We start from the raw sequence: 18,726 nt of genomic DNA on the forward strand, positions 1-18,726 counted from the left end.
ATATTCAATTATCCAGCATATAGTTGCTTATCTACCCAGGATAGAAAGGAATTTTGCTATATTCAAAATATCACTTTCTGCCTAAATATATTCAAATTTTGCATAAAGTGAAATTCTATAAAGAATCAAATATCAAAATACAATTAAGCTACATTATTGGCAGCTACAGTAATAGACTCTCTGAGTAACACAACTCATGGCAGGATCAGAACCAGTAACTTTGTCTCTATAAATAACAGGAAGTTCCACGACAATGCTTTACACAGTGCTATGAAGAAAAACTGAACTGAGATATAGAGATGTTTGGTAAGTCACAGAGATGGCTATACTCTAGAATGTGAACACAGGGATAGACACAAAGTACACGTAACCAATGACTAACTCATTATGTTGTTTCTTTCAAATGCAGTACAACTATGGAATATCCAAAATAGAATTAACTATATGATAAACCTACAGACCAAGTTAAAAATTACAACCAAATCAATGCTGGATTTTCACTTAAAACTAAATTTATAAATTATTAATACTTACAGGTCCCATAATTGTGGCTTGCCAATGAAACACTAGAAAAAGAAAAAAAATCTCTGATTATCTAAAAATGTACAAGCTTAAAAAAAATTAGGCATAAAAATCAACTTGAAAGTTACTTACTATCATCCCCAACTGGACCTGCAGAACATTGTGCTGGAGGGTCACGGGCCAAATCACTAAGTTCCTATACCAAGACAGAAAATGGGTGAGTCACAGAAGCTTAATTTAAGAAAACATAAGCGAGTCCATTGCTTTCAGCCACTTTCACCCTATTTTTAAAGGCACACTCCATCACAATTCACATAAATAATATAGTTCATTAGGAGAGAGAAAACATGCCTGAACATATGCTGAGACAATCATCTTTAAAGCTAGAGTTCATAAAAATATGTATGCACACACATTGATACGAAATTTTTTATTTGCATAAACAAAAGCCGACCTCTTATAAACCAAAATAGCTATAATTAGATATTATCACAGTTTAAGAGCTTAGACCAGGGAGAGCTCAACATTCATGTTATTTGTTGAACTTCCAAGACCACTTTCAGAGGCCCTCAACTGTCTTAAATTCTTTGTTCTAATGAGAACACTTGGACACAGGAAGGGGAACACCACACACCGGGGCCTGTTGTGGCGTGGGGGGAAGGGGGAGGGATAGCACTAGGAGATATACCTAATGTAAATGACAAGTTAATCGGTGCAGCACACCAACATGGCACAGGTATATACATGTAACAAACCTTCACATTGTGCACATGTACCCTAGAACTTAAATTAAAAAAAAAAAAAAATTCTTTGTTCTTCCTGAACCATCCTTCCTCCCCAATCCACTAACTCTATTTTCCACCTGAAAACCAAAAACACTCTCATGGGGCTAAGTACCCTTCTTGTTTTCTAATCTCCTTATTCTCTCAACTCTTTTTTTTTTTTTTTTAACTCAACATCCTTTTATTTTTTTTTGAGAGGGAGTCTCGCTCTGTCGCTCAGGCTCGAGTGCAGTGGCGCAATCTCAGCTCACTGCAAGCTCTGCCTCCCGGGTTCACGCCATTCTCCTGCCTCAGCCTCTGGAGTAGCTAGGACTACAGGCGCCCGCCACCACGCCTGGCTAATTTTTTTTGTATTTTTAGTAGAGACGGGGTTTCACCATGTTAGCCAGGATGGTCTCGATCTCCTGACCTCGTGATCCGCCCGCCTCTGCCTCCCAAAGTGCTGGGATTACAGGCGTGAGCCACCACGCCCCGCTCAACATCAATTTTTAACTATTGAAATTCTTTTTTTTTTTTTTCTCAGATGGAGTCTTGCTCTCACCCAGGCTGGAGTACAGTGGCGCCATCTCAGCTCACTGCAAGCTCCGCCTCCCAAGTTCATGCCATTCTCCTGCCTCAGTTTTCCAAGTAGCTGGGACTACAGGCGCCCGCCAACACACTCAGCTAATTTTTTATATTTTTAGTAGAGATGGGATTTCACCGTCTTAGCCAGGATGGTCTCAATCTCCTGACCTCATGATTGAAATTCTGACCCTAAGAGCATACTTCTGTAAGTAGAAAGATGTTTGCTCTTAACATACAGTCTGCACAATTCCACATGAACGATTTATTTCCAACAAGTATGTAGTTCACCATTCCATGACTTGTGCATAACAATATGAATTATCTACTATGAAAATATAGTTTATTAGAATATTTTTAAGATGGTACAGCTCCATCTTACCAATGATATAGCCAATGTCTAATAATCAAAAGTTAAAAAAAGACAATAAATAGAACCAATGTTAATACACTACTGCCTTCAACATTTTCAAACTAACAGTTTCTCTTTAGTCTATGGCATAAGTCAGTAAGGGCTACCCCTTAAGTCTAGGGACTACTATATCTTTCTCATATAAACATGGAAATAACAATGAAGGGTAAGGTTTAGGATTCCATCTGAACAGCAGAAAACCACTAGGTACATGACTCATGCCTGTAATCCTAATACCTTGGGAGGCAAAGACAGGGATCACTTGAGCCCAGAAGTTTGACACAAGAGAGAACAACAAAGAGAGACCCCCCTCTCTTCAAAAACGTTAGCTAGGCATAGTGGTGCACTTCTGGGGTCCTAGCTACTCAGAAGACTGAGGTGGGAGGATCACTTGAGCCCAAGAGATCAAGGCTGCAGTGAGCTGTGATCATGTCACTGCACTCCAGTCTGGGCAACAGAGCTGTCTGAGACAAAAACACAAAACCCTGTCCCAGAAACAAAATACAAGACCAATAAAGCAAGGCTGGGCGCAGTGCACTTTGGGAGGCTGAGGAGGGCGGATCACCTAAGGTCAGGGGTTCAAGACCAGTGTGGCTAACATGGTAAAATCCCGTCTCTACTAACACCACAAAACTTAGCCAGGCATAGGGGCGCACGCCAGTAATCCCAGCTACTCGGGAGGCTGACACAGGAGAATCACTTGAATCTGGGAGGTAGAGGCTGCAGATCGCACCACTGCACTACTCCAGCCTAGGGGAAAGAGTGAGACCTTGTCTCAAAAACAGTAACAACAACAAAAAACCCAGAAAAGCTGAATGTACTCATAAACAAAAGACCAAGTACTAGAAAGCAGAAGAAAAGATGCCTAAATAAAAAAGATATGATAGAGAAGCAGATGTGAGAGGATAGCTTGAGCGCAGGAGTTCGAGACCAGCTTGGATAACATAGGGAGACCCCATTCTCCATAAAAAGAAAAAAAAAATTACAATACAGAACAATCTGGCCACTATCAACTGTCTACCACAATATCAAGGCATCCATAACTGCAGGAATTTAAAAATGGAAAAAGATTTCCAAAGTGGGTACATGCACTTTCTTTCAACTGTGATCTTTTGCCTCCCCGTGCAAAGTCAAGGACACAAAATGCAGAGTTTTCAGTATAAGCTCTCTCAGAAGGGTGCAGGGAATGGGAAGAAGAGCTAAACACCTTAATTTAACAAGGCATAGTGGCATGTGCCTGTAGTCCCAGCTACTCAGAAGGCTGAGGCAGGATTAAGCCCAGGTGTTTCAGGCTTCTGTGTGTTAAATGATCATGCTGGTGGATAGCCACTGCACTCTAGCTTGGACAATGTTTAATGCCTATTTTATACCAGTTTCAGATGATTTACTTTCATTCACTACATGGAATTTAAACACTTTGATAAATTTATGTTAGGGTCCCACTGTGGCACTGACTTGCTTGGGGGAAATAAATGAGTCCTCTAAATTTTGTTCATTTTGTTATATCTATTGGAAATCTTTAAACTAGGCTCTCAACAAACTGAGGGGTCAGAACAAAAAACAGCTCAGCTTTCGAGGCTTTTAGAAAATTAGAATCACTGAATACATAGCTTGAAAATCAGATAATGCTGACATCTTTCCCTACAACACTGAGGAACTGAACAAATCAATCAATGTATGCTCCAACAGCACACAAGCCTGTATCTGTGCTTTAAATATTTCAATTTGTGGGAAAGCTCTTTCAACGGAGCTATTTTTATTGGGTAAGTTTGTATTCTGTACCAGAATGGAATAAAATTGAAATTTTGAGAAACACTGAAAAAGAAAAGAGACTACATAAAGTGTTTTTGTCTTGTTAAAAAAGAACTGAGACTTAGTCCCATTTAACAGGATTTGCTCTAAGCTTTTAAGACACCTTAGTTCCCATAGGGTATTTTGCCATTTAAAAAATTATAGTATTGTAGACTAGAGTCAATGGGGGTTACTAATTTAAACCTTATTAACCTCAAAAGTGCTCCTTTTGACAAGATTAAAATAAGACTATTAGAGATATCAGCAAAACAGCATTGAGAGACAGGGCTAGGAAACTAGAGTACACAAATATGGACTAAGAATAATTACACTACCTTTAAAAATGTTAAGATGATCAACACAAAGTTTTAACTGCTCTAATGTGTCTTTTTTAAAAATTAAGTTTTGATTAAAACTGTTTAGTAAGTCCACCAATCCTCCCCCCTTTAAAAAAGAGATGGGAATCTCACTATGTTGCCCAGGCTGGAATACAGTGGCTATTCCCAGGTGCAATCACAATCATAAGGCACTACAGTCCAGAACTCCTGGGCTCAAGGGATCCTCCTGCCTCAGCCTCTTAAGTAGCTGGAGTTGCAGGTACGCATCACTACGTACAGCAATTTGTTGAACAATAAATGCACATTTTTTTTAAACTGTAAAATGCAACAATGAATTTTGCTGATTGATTCCATGTAGGAAGAAAAGGTAATGCTAAGATTTTTGGCCTGAGCAAAGCATGAGGTAGGCATTAAGTAAAATGGTCAACTTACAGCTGAAGTCTGTGGGCAGATGTAGAGATAAAGCAAGTAAAGTAAAATAATGTAAGTAAAGACTCAATTAGAAAAGTATATATACAAGTTGAGAACAGGCTGAGAACAAATACAAATTATCATTAATAAACAGATGATGTTTATGGCCATTAAACTTGGTGAGAGCACTCCAATAACAGAAGGTCCTAGGAGTGAACACTGGACTAATTTAATGCTAAGAAAGGGAATCTTGGCCAGTAACCTGAAAAGTTAAAAGAAATACTGAACGCGAAGAAAGGCCTTGTCACAATAAACAACATGGCACAAAAAACAACTTGTCACAAAAAAAAACAAAAATAGAGTAGACAAGGAGAACTGTCCTGATATACTGTGCCAATTCACTTTTGAAACTCATCACAACTGCTTACAAGGTTGCCAGAGATCCCAAGATTCACAATTTAAAGATAAGGGTATATCACACACCCTTTATATGCTTGCCTACATAGATATACCCTCATATCTTCCACATATTCAGGAAAGGAAGAAAATTCATTCCAAATACATTGATTCTGATCAGTGGGAATTACAAAAATTTGTATCACAGTTCAACAATCTGTAAAAAAAACAAAAAACAAAAAACAAAAAAAAAACCTACGTGGCTTTTGACCTTCAAAAAATTTTTAACAGAAAACATTAACCCAAATCAGTATTTCAAAGACGCCTTTTTTTTTTTTTGAGATGGAGTTTCACTCTGTCATCCAGGCTGGAGTGCAGTGGCGTGATCTCGGTTCACTGCAACCTCCGCTTCCTGGGTTCAAGTGATTCTACTGCCTCAGCCTCCTGAGTAGCTGGGATTACAGGCAAAGGCACCACACCTGGCTTTTTTTTTTTTTTTTGTAGTTTGGTTTTACCAGAGATGGGTTTTCACAGACGTGGCCAGGCTGATCTTGAAATCCTGACCTCAAGTGATCTGCCTGCCTCAGACTCCCAAAGTGCTAAAAGTACAGGCGTGAGCCACTGCACCAGGCCTGCAGTCTTACTTTTAATCTTACTCAGGCCTACTTTTTCTCTGGGTTCTCTTCTCATCTCTGAAATAGGAATCACTACCTGGCACATAATGTACTAGGTACTTAACAAGCAGACCATGTGTAGACCAGCCATCCTGAACCAAGATCCCTGGGCAAGGCTCTTAATTCATCTGTTATCGAACAAAAGCAAAACTGCTCCATACATGGGCCACATAATATAACTCCTTGTTTACTTAAATTTTTGACCTATGTGATAAATCCTGATGCTTAGTTGTCTAAATGTCTTTGTAAGTATCTGAATATACCTAACACTGAAATAAGAGTTTAAGAAACTGACAACACAATCCAAGTTTTACATTTACTCATAATTACCTCAGTAAACATACTAGATTTTGCATTTAATACGTGTTAAAATGTCTGAACAAAAATATTTAGCATAATTTTTTTTTTAAGAGTTTCACTCTTGTCAACCAGGATGGAGTACAATGGCGTGATCTTGGCTCACTGCAACCTCTGCCTCCTGGGTTCAAGGGATTCTCCTGCCTCAGCCTCCCGAGTAACTGGACTAGAGGTGCACACCACCACACCCGGCTAATTTTTTGTATTTTTAGTAGAGATGGGGTTTCACCATGCTGGCCACGCTGGTATCCAACTCCTGACCTCAGGTGATCACCTTGGCCTCCCAAAGTGCTGGGATTACACGCGTGAGTCACCATGCCTAGCTAGCATAAATATTAAGATAAAGTATTTTAATTTTAAAATAAAAATCAATGTTATCATGGTCGCTCTAAACAAAATACCCAATAATGTTGGAATACCTCATTATAAATAAAACTAAAGGTCAGAAAATTATAAAGTTGACCTAGAATATAAACACCGTACTACTTGAATGTTATACATTTGAATTACAAAGAAAGTAAGAAAGTATTTCTTAGAGAATGAGTTTTCAGCACACTGATATTTATCCATCACTAAGCCTTTAAATGTTAGCATTATTATCCTTTTAGAGTGAAGGTGTAATTTCAGCTAGTTAACACTGGGTTTTAGCTCTTCACTCCCATAATTTCAGGTTCTTGTTACTCTTGTATCACTTCTAAATGCCCTATTTTCCAAGTACTCCATCACCAAGACATCTCCTTTAGTAATAATCAAAGATATAAAATCAGGCCAATAAGCTTACCTACTTTAAATTCAATACAGAAAAATGACCTAAGTATTTTAACAATCAAAACAAAGGTCTTTTTTAAAGATAAAAATGCTGTTCTTATTTCATCATTTTCTTTCTTGCTCTGTGAACAGTATCTGAAAGTACTAAAGTACTACTTAGTACCCAATAGTAACAAAACCATGTATAAGCACTTACCTTTGAGCTATCAAATAATTTTTGTAACATTATGTGCCCACAGAATGAGCAAGACAGTATCTTAGGGAAAAAATGTGAGAAAAGAGTAAGTCATAGCAGATGCTCTTTGTAGCTAGCAGACATTTTGTCTACTCAATAAACGATCTTACTCATGAATTCCTTTTCCCTTACTCCAAATCATGTGACTGGGTCAGCCATCATTAACCAATTATTTGGACATGACTAACCACAGAATTTTGTTTCCTCAGTTGGGACCCAACTATTAGGCCATTGTCCATCCCAACTCAAGATTTTCCAAATCAAAGGGACATTCTTCCTTCCATAATCAAGAGCTATAAGAATGGGACCCATAGCTGTCGACAGGCACGTGTCATGGACTTACATGGTGAAGTCAAAAGCTAAAGAGACCATATTCAATAGCAGCAATAACAAAGAGCTGACTTTCCATACAGATGTGCAATTTCGGTTCCTGAGGCTGTAGCTTGCTCTGGTTCCTACACCTAATTCCATTCACTGTTAACTATCCATCCCAGTTTCCTTCTAATAAATCCCTTATTTAATCTGGATTATATTAAGGAGTTAAAAAATATATACAGCAGCAGGGAGAGACCAATTCTGAATACCAAATATGTAGATTTTATCCCACTTAAAACACAATTTAGTGTTTGAGCTTTGTTGAAAGACCTGTAAGAAATCTAAATGAAGCTAAGTCCCAAAATTGAATTAAGAGTAACAAGGTTAACTTTAACACTGGAGGTTAATTTAAATCCATTTCTAAAATGAAAACGTAATGTTCATTTCACCATCAAAACATTCATTCATTCATACGAACACTGCCTTTTTGGTGCCATTCATGTTAGATATAAAACACCAAGATAATTAAGATAGAAATGCCTCCTCAGACTCAGCTAACAGAAAGTCTTGCAGGTGCAAGACAAAACAAAAATCATACTTCAACAACCTACATGCTTAAAATAAAGAGATTCAAATGCTCTGTGAATCCTGAAAAACCAACCACTAACTTTTCCTGTGTTTAGAAGAGTGACATTTGAGCTGGGTCTTGATGGAAAAATAAGCAGGCATTTACCAAGAAAAAGAAGTAAGAGAAGCATTATAAGTAGAGAAACTCAAAGTCAGGAGTGTCAAAGAACACATGGTATAAAAATTTGCCAGAACAAATACTGCAGAGTTTGGTATACCAGACAGAATACAATTGGAGAGTGGTAGATCTAGCTAGAAAGGCAGGTTATGGCTTGATCTTTTAAAAGAGCCCTTGAATTTAGTCAGACTATTCCAAAGGCAACGGGAAGTCATTAACGGTTTAGAAACAAGACAAATGAGTTTTGATTTTTAAATATACCAGCAGTCATACACCACAAGTGTTTAACTGTACTCTTATAACCACTTTACAGAAATAGGGCTCATCTCTGTTTTACATTCGAGTCCCTTAAGAGGGGGAAAAGAAATGATTACATTCAAGCACAGAACATGTTCAGCTTTAGGATAGGTGAACTAAGTGTACCTCGTAACAACTTAAAAATTAGGACTGGGGGTAAGTTTCAAAAAGGTTCCTTTCTCAATAGGGTGTCCTTGCAAAGATAATCTAATGTTCGGCAAATTGAGGGGAAAAAAATCTCAACTGAACCCAACTATCACTCAATGCTCCAGAATGAACATGATATGGAAAACTCACGTTTTCCTTAGGATTTGTTTCCCCATAACTATCCACTGTTAGTCTTTATCTCATTATAAGTAGTGTGAATCCAGTACTACTTTTCAAGTTACATGGCCTGAGAAAATGATTCTATCCCATGGCAAGACTATTTACTGGACTGGAAATCAATTTCCAATGACGCACATACTCAGCGTTTTTAAAAGTAATTTTGTCTATGATAGTCATCTAAAAAAATGATTTTAGATCCTAAAGTTTCACAGGCTTCCAGGACAAAAACAATGTAAAAAATGACACAATTGAAATTTTCAGTTTATTGCTTCCTAGTAGTCTAGAGGAAGAGGAACGGAACGGTGCCAAGAACCAGAAAGAACAGCTCTCACAAGGCACCTGTAAAATTTTTTTAAACTGTGCTGACTACCCCTCACCTAAGGGGAACAGCATTACTCAACTCTTAAGACCATTGAAACAGGCAAATGTTTGGCTGTGGACACTGACATACTTTAGGAATTGCTCAAGGATCCACTCATGTTGAAAGGACACTAAGATGGATCAAGTACATACAATCAAGGTAAAACACTAAGAAACTGTACTAGTTATAAAAAGAACAAAAGTTTGGACATTTCTTTCCCACGGAGTGCTCTTTTAGGAAACTTTCTCCTTTTAGTATCATCTTCCTCTGAGCTGCTTCTCCTCCAACTTTCTGCACACTTGGCTAGTGTGAGAATCCAGACTTTCTCACTGAAAAGAATACTTGTATTTAAAAGCTGTAAAAAACCTGTAGGAAAAAAAGTCAAGGAGACCCCTCTGCCTTCTAAGCTAGGTAAGCGAGATCCTCTCAAAGCTCTCACATGGTCTAGTTCACCTCATTAGGTTAGAACACTACAAAGAAATTTGAGATAGCAACAGACTCCACACAACTGAATTTGTTGCCTATTTTCTGAAGACCTGGTGGGCACCATGGTAGAAAACAGGGTAGGATTCAGAGGATCTTTTCACCAAAAAAATCTCTCTCAAAGGCAACCAACAGGTTACAGCTTAAGCCACTCGTGAGTGTTCTCACCTGAAGTACATGATTAAGCAGCAATGGGCTTGGCCACTATTTTTTTTTATTCTGAAACATTCCTTACACGAGATTTTTAATACAAAGCCTACAAATGGTTTATTTTGAGGAAGACCTTTACTGTAGTCACTATGGGATATGGGATTTAATAGATGATTGTTGGAGATGCTAAACTATGCTTTCTGCTTCTCTATTCTCTATCTTCCTCATTCAATGATGAGTGGCACTAGCAGTGGTGACCAACCACAGGCCACAAAGAACAGTAGGCCAAGGTACTGAAAACATTAAAGGCCTGAAAGGATGCTAGGAGAAATATAAGAATGTTCCCTCCCCTGCAGGGCATGGTGGCTCACATCTGTAATCCTAGCACTTTGGGAAGCTGAGGCAGGCGGATCACCTGAGGTCAGGAGTACAAGACCAGCCTGGTCAACATGGTGAAACCCCATCTCTACTAAAATACAAAAATTAGCCGGGCATGATGGTAGGTGCCTGTAATCCCAGCTACTTGGGAGGCTGAGACAGGCGAATTGCTTGAACCTGGGAGACTGTGGCTGCAGTGAGCCAAGGTTGCACCACTGCACTCTACCCTGGGCAGCTGACCAGGACTCCATCTCGGGGCGGGGGGAGGAAGCCCTCCCTTCAAAGAGCTTATAAATTGGAAATACTAAAAATATTTGCATACAATACTAAAAATACTTATTCACAAATATTTATGATTATAAATATTTATGAAGCTACAGAGCAGCCATGTTCCAGGAGCCCAGTATCTGAACATTCGGTTAACTTTCTTTCAATGACAGCCGGTATCTGATCATCAGATCAACATAACCGAAAGGTACCCTTTATGTAAACAAAGTTTTAAATGTCAACCCTATTAAAGCATAACACCATAAATAACTTATTCTAGGTTTCATCCCCCAAGGTTTGTCAAAATTTAAAAGCCTATATAGTGTCAAGGCCGAGTTCATGGATTCTACCTTTAAGACAGTAAAAGTATCACTACGATGTTCCACAAATCATTTGTTATCCCAATCTCTACCATCTATTCTGCATGTCATCACATAAAGGTCATACAGAGGACAGAATGTAGTAGTACAGATACATTTCCTCTCAGCACTTTTGAGAAAACTCAAAAGCTTATGCCACAACTAAAAGTTAATTTATTGTATTCTATTTAAGAGTCTATTTCTTTCAGTACTAAAGACAAGATTTACATGACTCAAAGACAAGATTTGTATGACTGTGAATCAGCACTATAAAAACAGCCCTTGCCTCAAAAACCTATACTGAGCAACACAAAACACTACTTTGGGCACTGGACAAGATGACAAAATGAGGTGGGAAGCTAAGGGAGTAAGTGTCTTAAGAAATTGTAAGAATCCTCCTCAAGGAGACTACAACCAACATAGAAAAATACAAAGGTGAGAACCAACAATAGAGGTCAAAATGCAGTGCAATTAGCTGCCCATCAGGCAGACAATAACTAATGTAATTGTTCATATAAAGATCTGGTTTACTACAAAGTAAAAAGTTTTGTTAACTTTAACGTTATGAAATGTCTGTATAAAATATTTAGATATGAATGTCAAGGAAGAGAACAACAAACTTTTCAGAAATGTATGATTATTTCAAGAGAAGGATGCTTGGCAAAAAGATACGAACGATTTCACAGAACTCCAAATAGTCCCTTTAAAACACATTTTAATTGGAAATTTCTTCCGAGAAATCCTTTTTTATCTTAAGGATTAACAGGTAGGCACTGCATAGTATCTCATTACATCACTGACAAGGCATTAACTTCCTGTTTAGTTGCAATTATAGGTGAAACAAGCACGCGTGTTCATTACACAAGGTACTAAGAATGGATTGAATGAATATTACTATAATTTTCTTTGGATCACCACTGAAGGTAAAGTCACTTAACATTATTCGAAGCCATTCTTTTGTAAGCACTATTTAAAAATGGGCAAAGAAACCCAAATTTAGATTTGAAGCTCTGCTCCATGAAAGCAAATAAGGTATTTTATGGACATTAAAAACAAAGAACAAAATACAAAGATTAACAGCTGCCCAGTGGTAGAAAACATTCAATTATACATTAGCCAATAAATTACAGCAAGGTTACGATTAATGTAAGTATTTCATACTGAAAAATGTAGCCAAGAAATCATGACTCACAACTGAGAAACATTTAAATATGACAAATTCAGCTATCAAAAGTTGAAAGTCTCTTTTACAACAGATTATGTTGAAAGTATAGTTAGGCGATAAAAACCAGATGTTTCAACAAAGTATAAAAATACTTCCCTAAACTTTTCCCTTCCCTACATAACAAGGTTGAGGATACAATTCTGAATAAATCTTTATCTAATAAGGGAAACTGGACAGTTAGATATCTGAATGCATTCATTTTTAATTATGAAATAACATTGCTAAGGTAGCAAGCTCAAGACCACAACATTTCCAAGAATGAAGAGTTTAACTTCACTAATTTCAAAATACTGGTTTTGGCAAGGAGAATTAAAGAAATTAAAGAAATAATAAAAGAAAAACCACACTGTAACAATACTAGTGTAAAAAATATAGAAAATTTATTTTAAATACCTCCCCTACTAGATCTAATATTCTTGAAAGGTAAATGTACAAAGTGACAAACTATTCATGTGTTTACATGCTTATTTTCACCATTGAACACAGAGAGTACCATAGGTAAGGTTTACCATAAGTAAATCTTCCTCATTTATTCCCTAGGACTAGAATACTATGTCTAATGCAGATTAGGACCTTTATTCCCCTGTATCTGTGGTTCTTAATCAGAGAGGAGCTTCAGAATCACCTAGAAAAATTTCAAAATTATGTGTTTCCAGGGAAAATGATTTAGTAAGTCTAAGACCCCCAAGGATCTGTATTTTTTAAAAAACTCTATGAACAATTTGACATTTAAAAATAACTAAACGAGTATAATTGGATTGCAACACAAAGGATAAATGCTAGTTTTACCTGCTTTAACCTGATGTGATTAAGCATTGCATGCCTGTATCAAAATATTTCATGTAATCCATAAATATATACATCAACTATATACCCACAAAAAATTTTTTAAAAACTCCAAATGTTCTGGAATATAAATGTAATTTATGTTAAACCCAACAATATATATTATTCAGTCAGCTCTTCCATACGCTAACAGATACAAGAAAATCACTATTTAAAAAAAGAATGCAAAAACCAACCTAAGTTTGAGATATTAATCTGAAACTTTTTATCTCAGTATTAGGAACCTAGTTTCTTTTTTAATAGAAAGATTATAGCAACACGTTGTGGAGAATCCTCAAAGATTGCCTGTCTTGGATAAAAAGGGTCACCTCAACTCAGGGGCAAAGTTTGACACAGCAATCTGGTGACACAGTAGTTCATCTCATTGAGGGAGCATTCAACTTTTTACCTGTGTAAATAACAAAAACTAGAATCAACACTGCAGATGAGCATGATGAAAGAAAAGTATGCCGTGTCAGTCACGCACCCTTTTTCAAACTAAATAAATACTGAGGTCATATTATCATCATCCTTCAGACACAACTATCCCACACAGGAAGTCAGCTGGCTATAGACAAGCCTTGAGGATCATATATGAAACACATGCCAAACAGTTTACCCAGCCTATATACTAGTTGGGGACAATAAGTATATTTTGTTCACTCTTAAGACCTCCTAAGCAGTTAACTGGCACATGTTAGTTTTCAGTGCTTGAAGAGACTACCCCAAAAGAATTAAATCCACTTCCACTTTCAAAACATATTAGCTAAAATCTTAACTCACAAATTAGCTATAATCTAAGAGTAAAGCTAAATCCCAATTACTTAGATGTGGAAGTGGGAGAGCAAAGCAGCTTATTTCAGATAACAAACTAAAACCACATACATTATAAAATAGGAATTGAAGGGCCGGGCGCGGTGGCATACACCTGTAATCCCAACACTTTGGCAGGCCGAGGCAGGCGGATCGGATCACAAGGTCAGGAGATCAAGACCACCCTGGCTAACACGGTGAAACCCTGTCTCTACTAAAAATATAAAAAAATTAGCTGGGCGTGGTGGTGGGCGCCTGTAGTCCCAGCTACTCGGGATTCTGAGGCAGAAGAATGGCGTAAACCCGGGAGGCGGAGCTCGCAGTGAGCTGAGATGGTGCCACTGCAGTCCAGCCTGGGTGCCTCACTATCTGATTTCAATCTCAGTTACTGACTAGTTGTGTGACTAGACAACTATTTCTCTGGGCCTGTCACTTCATCTATAAAATTCGCACATCTATGCCACATAGTTGTCTTGAAGATTAAATGAGTTACGGTTTAGATGAGACTGCATTAAGTCTTAACTATTGTTAGTAACAGGCAATACTATATGAAAACCCTAGAAGATGATATCAAAGTATAGTGGTTAAGAACACATACTCTGGACCAGGCTGCCTGGGTTCGAATGCCAACTGTCACAACATGAACCCGGATCATCTTCTTAACCTCTGTGCCTTAGTTTTTCAATTTCAAGATGGAGATAATCTTGAAATTATCTCAGCGGAAGTGGTGGTAGGAGGGGAACCAGAATCAAATTAGAGTTTTCTAACCCCTTACCCATGGTTTCCCTGTTAGTTGCTTGCTTATAACATTAAAGTCATACTTGCAGAAATAAGAATCCTTATGAAAACTTAACAGGGTGTATACAATGAGAACATGAGCTATTCTTTTAGGCTTGGTTCATGTTATATTTATCTTCAAATGTCCCTAAAACACATATACTGTAGTCCCTGTTTATGGGAGTGGTAAAATTGTCTATGGCCCTTAATACCAATCAACTTGTGAGTGCCACTTTTAACTCCTGTTGTTTAACAGCCCTATTTAAGACTATATTACAGCTCGTTCAAATACAGGAAAAAAGTTGATTGGTCTAGTAGTCAAAAAACTTACTCCAAGAACATAACTGAAGCAAAGGATAAATTCAAAGGCTCGATCAAATGGACTGAAGGTTAAAAGTATTCCAATAATCATTTCAGTAAAATATTAATGACGAATACAAATATATCTTAATATTTGAAATGTGGAATCTTCAGACAAGAATAAACTCGAAATAGGTACCTAACACAAGGATACCATACTGACATCAACGACTACTTGACCCTGTATTTCTAGAACAGGTGCCTAAACCTAAGAGCATTCCAGTTCAGAGTACACTCACTAAAATTGTTTGGATGTGGAATGTTTGAAGGTTGCCTCATGTGATTCTAACATTAACAGCTGAAAAACCAAACCACATGCACATGTCAAAGTTTCTGTAAGTTAAATCAATAATGTTCACATAAACACTGGTTTTTCCTATCTACCAAGTTTTTATGTTGTGTCTATGTTACATAAATCTTCAAAATATTATTTCGAATATTAATTATTTTTAAAATACCAGAAGACAACCTTATATTAAGAGTATTAAACTAGAAATCAAATTTCTTAAACAAAAACGGTTAAGAATTATAAATTGTGACATTAAAATAGCAGTAATAACTGAGTGTCATATATCAAGGGCCTGTTCAAATCTGCATATTAATCCATTTAATCCTCAAAACAAATCTACGAACTTAAAATTTGTTTTGTTCACTGCTGCCAACCCAATGTCTAAAACAGTGCCTGGTACATATTAGGCAAACAGCCATTTATTGTTCATACAACAACAGATACCCTTCTTGTAAAGGCACACGAACTTGCCCAGAGCTCGAATTCTAACTGGAGCATTTCTGCTCCAATGTTAACACTCTTAGCCACTGTTACATTGCCTCTCTAAAGCTTTTAAATCATTTAACTGGTGTCACAGCAGCTGGGTATGACCTGTAAGAGAAAAAAAATCAGTGAGACCTTCCTTTAACGTGTTCTGTTCCACATGCACAAAAAGCTATGGATCTAGAACGACTCCACATTTTAGTGGCCTAAACTAATTCCAACAGAATAGACCTTTATTTGTACTGAATGTTATGCTCGTTGCGTAAACTACACTATAACATACAACTAGGCTTCTCCAATATGTTCCTGGCCTTTAAAGTGGTCACAGGAAGAGGATATTATTTCAAAATAATATATTTTACTTTAATTCTTAACTCCTAAAAAGCTTTTCTTCCTCTTTTCTTTCATTTCGCAAATACAAAGATTTAAATTTATATTTCGCATAACCCAAAATGACGATGTAATGAAGGCCTAAAACAAAATTCAAGATTTCATATCAATATATATTGAGTGAAGATTTAAACCTTCCTCTTTCATGAAACACCAATCTTGCCAAATAAACTTCAGTCATAATTAAATACATGCAAATGTAGTAGTATCAGGTCTATTTTAGTAAAGGCAAGTTCTTGCCATTCCTCTCAGAACTCTTCTTAAAAAAGTAATCTACTAAAACCAAAGTTTCTAACACTCACCGCCCCCCCACCATTTTTCTAGTAAGGCTGAATTTATTCCATGACATTTTTTTCAAGTTAGCTGTAAATACTCCACCCTCCTCGATTGTGCAACAACCAAACACACCACACAAACACAAGTCACAAAAAAGGGAAATACAATCTAAGAGTTTGAATTTAGATAAGTTTTGAGCAGAGGATCTTAGAGCAGTGCACAACCCTATACAAAAGTTAACATTTAATAAAGCATATTATTTCACATTATTACGAAAGGAGACGCCGGAAAGAGCCTGAACCAGTTAAAGCAGCCGCCATCTTAAAATGCGGGATAGAAGTTAGAGCAAGAAAATGAGACTAAACCACCGGAGGTGGAGGTTCCGCTCACTCCCAGAGCTATGAAAAACCCTAGTTTTTTTCCAACTTAAATCGATAATATACTATCAAACCACTCAAGTAACGAAAGAATCTTTCCCAGCAGTGTTATTAAATAGAATGAGGCAAAAATAGGTACATCTAGCTTTCCCTTACTGCCATCGCACCCCTTATCCACCCCCACTCCCCAGCCAAAAGGAAAAGGGAGCTTCCAGAAGACCTTTTACATCAGTTCCCGGTGTCCCTCGGATAAATAGCTTCGGGTGAAAAGCCGCAACTACAAAATACAGGAAGTGGCAACACTGTGTCATTCCATCTCCTCCCAAACCCACTTATTCGGTGTAACCTACCCAGAGTCGACTAAGAGTTTCTACTAGACTCACTCACTGTCCTTCAATATGCGAGACTTCTACCCGACCCTCAGTCAAGTTCCGGACTCCCCAGATTTTTTTTCTCCCCTCCGAGTTTTCTTTCTCCCCGCTAAAAGACCTAGATAACCTTGATCTCACAACTAAAGTAAGTTTTCAAGCACCAAGCATAGGAAGCGCCATGACATCTGCTGGAGCGTCTCTCCGCAATTCGGACCCCCAGAAGAACTCTTAAGCAGCAAAAAAATAAAATAATAAAGGCGCCTTAAGTCACTCTCCTCCACCCCTAATTTGCACCGATTCCACTGAAGCACACTCATAACATCTCACTTGCCACAAGTGTTCTCCGTTCCCTAACTTTAACCTTCATTTCTTCAAGAAGTATATCCGCGTTCTCCATCCCCCCCAATGGAAGAAGTGATCCAACTAGTATTTTCAGAATTATGCTTCTTTTCCACCCCCACGCTTTCCTCTTGGCCCGAGCCTTCCTTTTCTACTACCACCCCAATTCCCTTGTCCCCGCGGGTTACCTTATTAATCCGTTTCAGCGCCATAGTGTGTGCTTGTCGTCTGGCTCCTCACTCTCTCGGTGTATGCTCAAAGGTCCGGCCAAAACTCTTGATTATCCCGGCGGCGGGGCAGGATTGTCTCGTCTCACAGCGGCTCTGCCAGACACAGGCGCCTTTTGCAAAAACGGAGCAGATCAGCACTCGCACAGGCCCCGGAGAGCCCCTGATGAATCCAGGTCCCTTAAGGCGGCCGCGATCCGGGGTGGGTGGGGTGGCGTGGCAAAGCCACCAACAGCCTCAGTACTGTGTTTTCGGCCCGAAGTGGGGGCGAGGGTGACGGGAAGAGCGGAGGTGGTGGCTACAAGTTTAACTTCCCGGCCTCTAGAAAGGAAGAGACCCGGGTGGGAGAGGAAGAGGCGTAGGAGAAAGGGGTGGGTGCGGGGCAGGGTCCGGAGCCCAGCAGAGGAGGAGCCGGGGCCTAGTCGGCGCTATACCGGCGTCACTAGGGCAAAGAAAGGCAAGGGGGGAGGGGGAAGCAGAAGACTCCGGACGGACGCCGGGCTGCTTTTGGTTTCTGCCCAAAGGTGCGGCCGGGTAGGGGAAGGAAATAAAGGAAGAGAGGTTTGATGTGTGTTGCTGTCCTCGCAGCGAGGTATTCTGTGTCGCCTCTGACGCCACCGTACACTCACTCCGCCTCCCAGCGCGCTCCCGCGCGCGCCCGCCCAGCCACCTCCACCACGCGCCCGTGCTGTCCCTGAGGCTCCGGCTTAGGCGCGAGGACGCGCCCATTCCCCCTCCTCCTCCAGCAGGAGAGGCCGCGGCTTCTCCAGCCTTCCCACCCTACCCCACCGCACCCAATAGGCTGGCCGCTCAAGCCGCCCAGGGCCCGCACTACCCCTCTTACCCGGCCGGCCACTGGGCCGGCCTCCCTTCCCTGCCCTAGCCGTCCACACCCACGCGTACAGAGGGGCCGGGGCCTCCCTCAAGCTGCGGCCTCGGCCTCCTCCCCGCGCGGCAGCTGGTGCCTCCCCGGCCCTACGGGGCTCACGCGCACGACACAGCCACAAGATGTCCGCTCTGACGGAACTACTGCCAGCTGCCACGC

The 18,726-nt window shown here is 39.3% G+C and overlaps 1 protein-coding gene across 12 annotated transcripts in view; it reads right to left on the reverse strand.

Moving 5' to 3' along the window:
- UBE2D3 (ubiquitin conjugating enzyme E2 D3) overlaps nucleotides 1-18,726 on the reverse strand; it is a 32,400-nt gene that overhangs the window by 13,176 nt on the left and 498 nt on the right. For 4 of the 12 annotated variants that reach the window (XM_015450548.3, XM_015450543.4, XM_045393378.2 and 1 more), the window contains exons 2-4: nucleotides 17,643-17,794; nucleotides 655-718; nucleotides 535-566 (exon numbers count right to left, since the gene is read on the reverse strand). In XM_015450548.3, the coding sequence (XP_015306034.1) occupies nucleotides 535-566; nucleotides 655-718; nucleotides 17,643-17,666 (120 nt within the window). In that variant the 5' untranslated portion in view covers nucleotides 17,667-17,794. Of the gene's footprint in view, nucleotides 1-534; nucleotides 567-654; nucleotides 719-17,642; nucleotides 18,003-18,584; nucleotides 18,710-18,726 lie in introns of those variants that run through there. The other 8 variants (XM_074040250.1, XM_015450546.4, XM_074040248.1 and 5 more) reach the window with 4 other exon arrangements.

Source organism: Macaca fascicularis, chromosome 5, assembly GCF_037993035.2.
Source record: "Macaca fascicularis isolate 582-1 chromosome 5, T2T-MFA8v1.1".
NCBI classification, from domain to species: domain Eukaryota; kingdom Metazoa; phylum Chordata; class Mammalia; order Primates; family Cercopithecidae; genus Macaca; species Macaca fascicularis.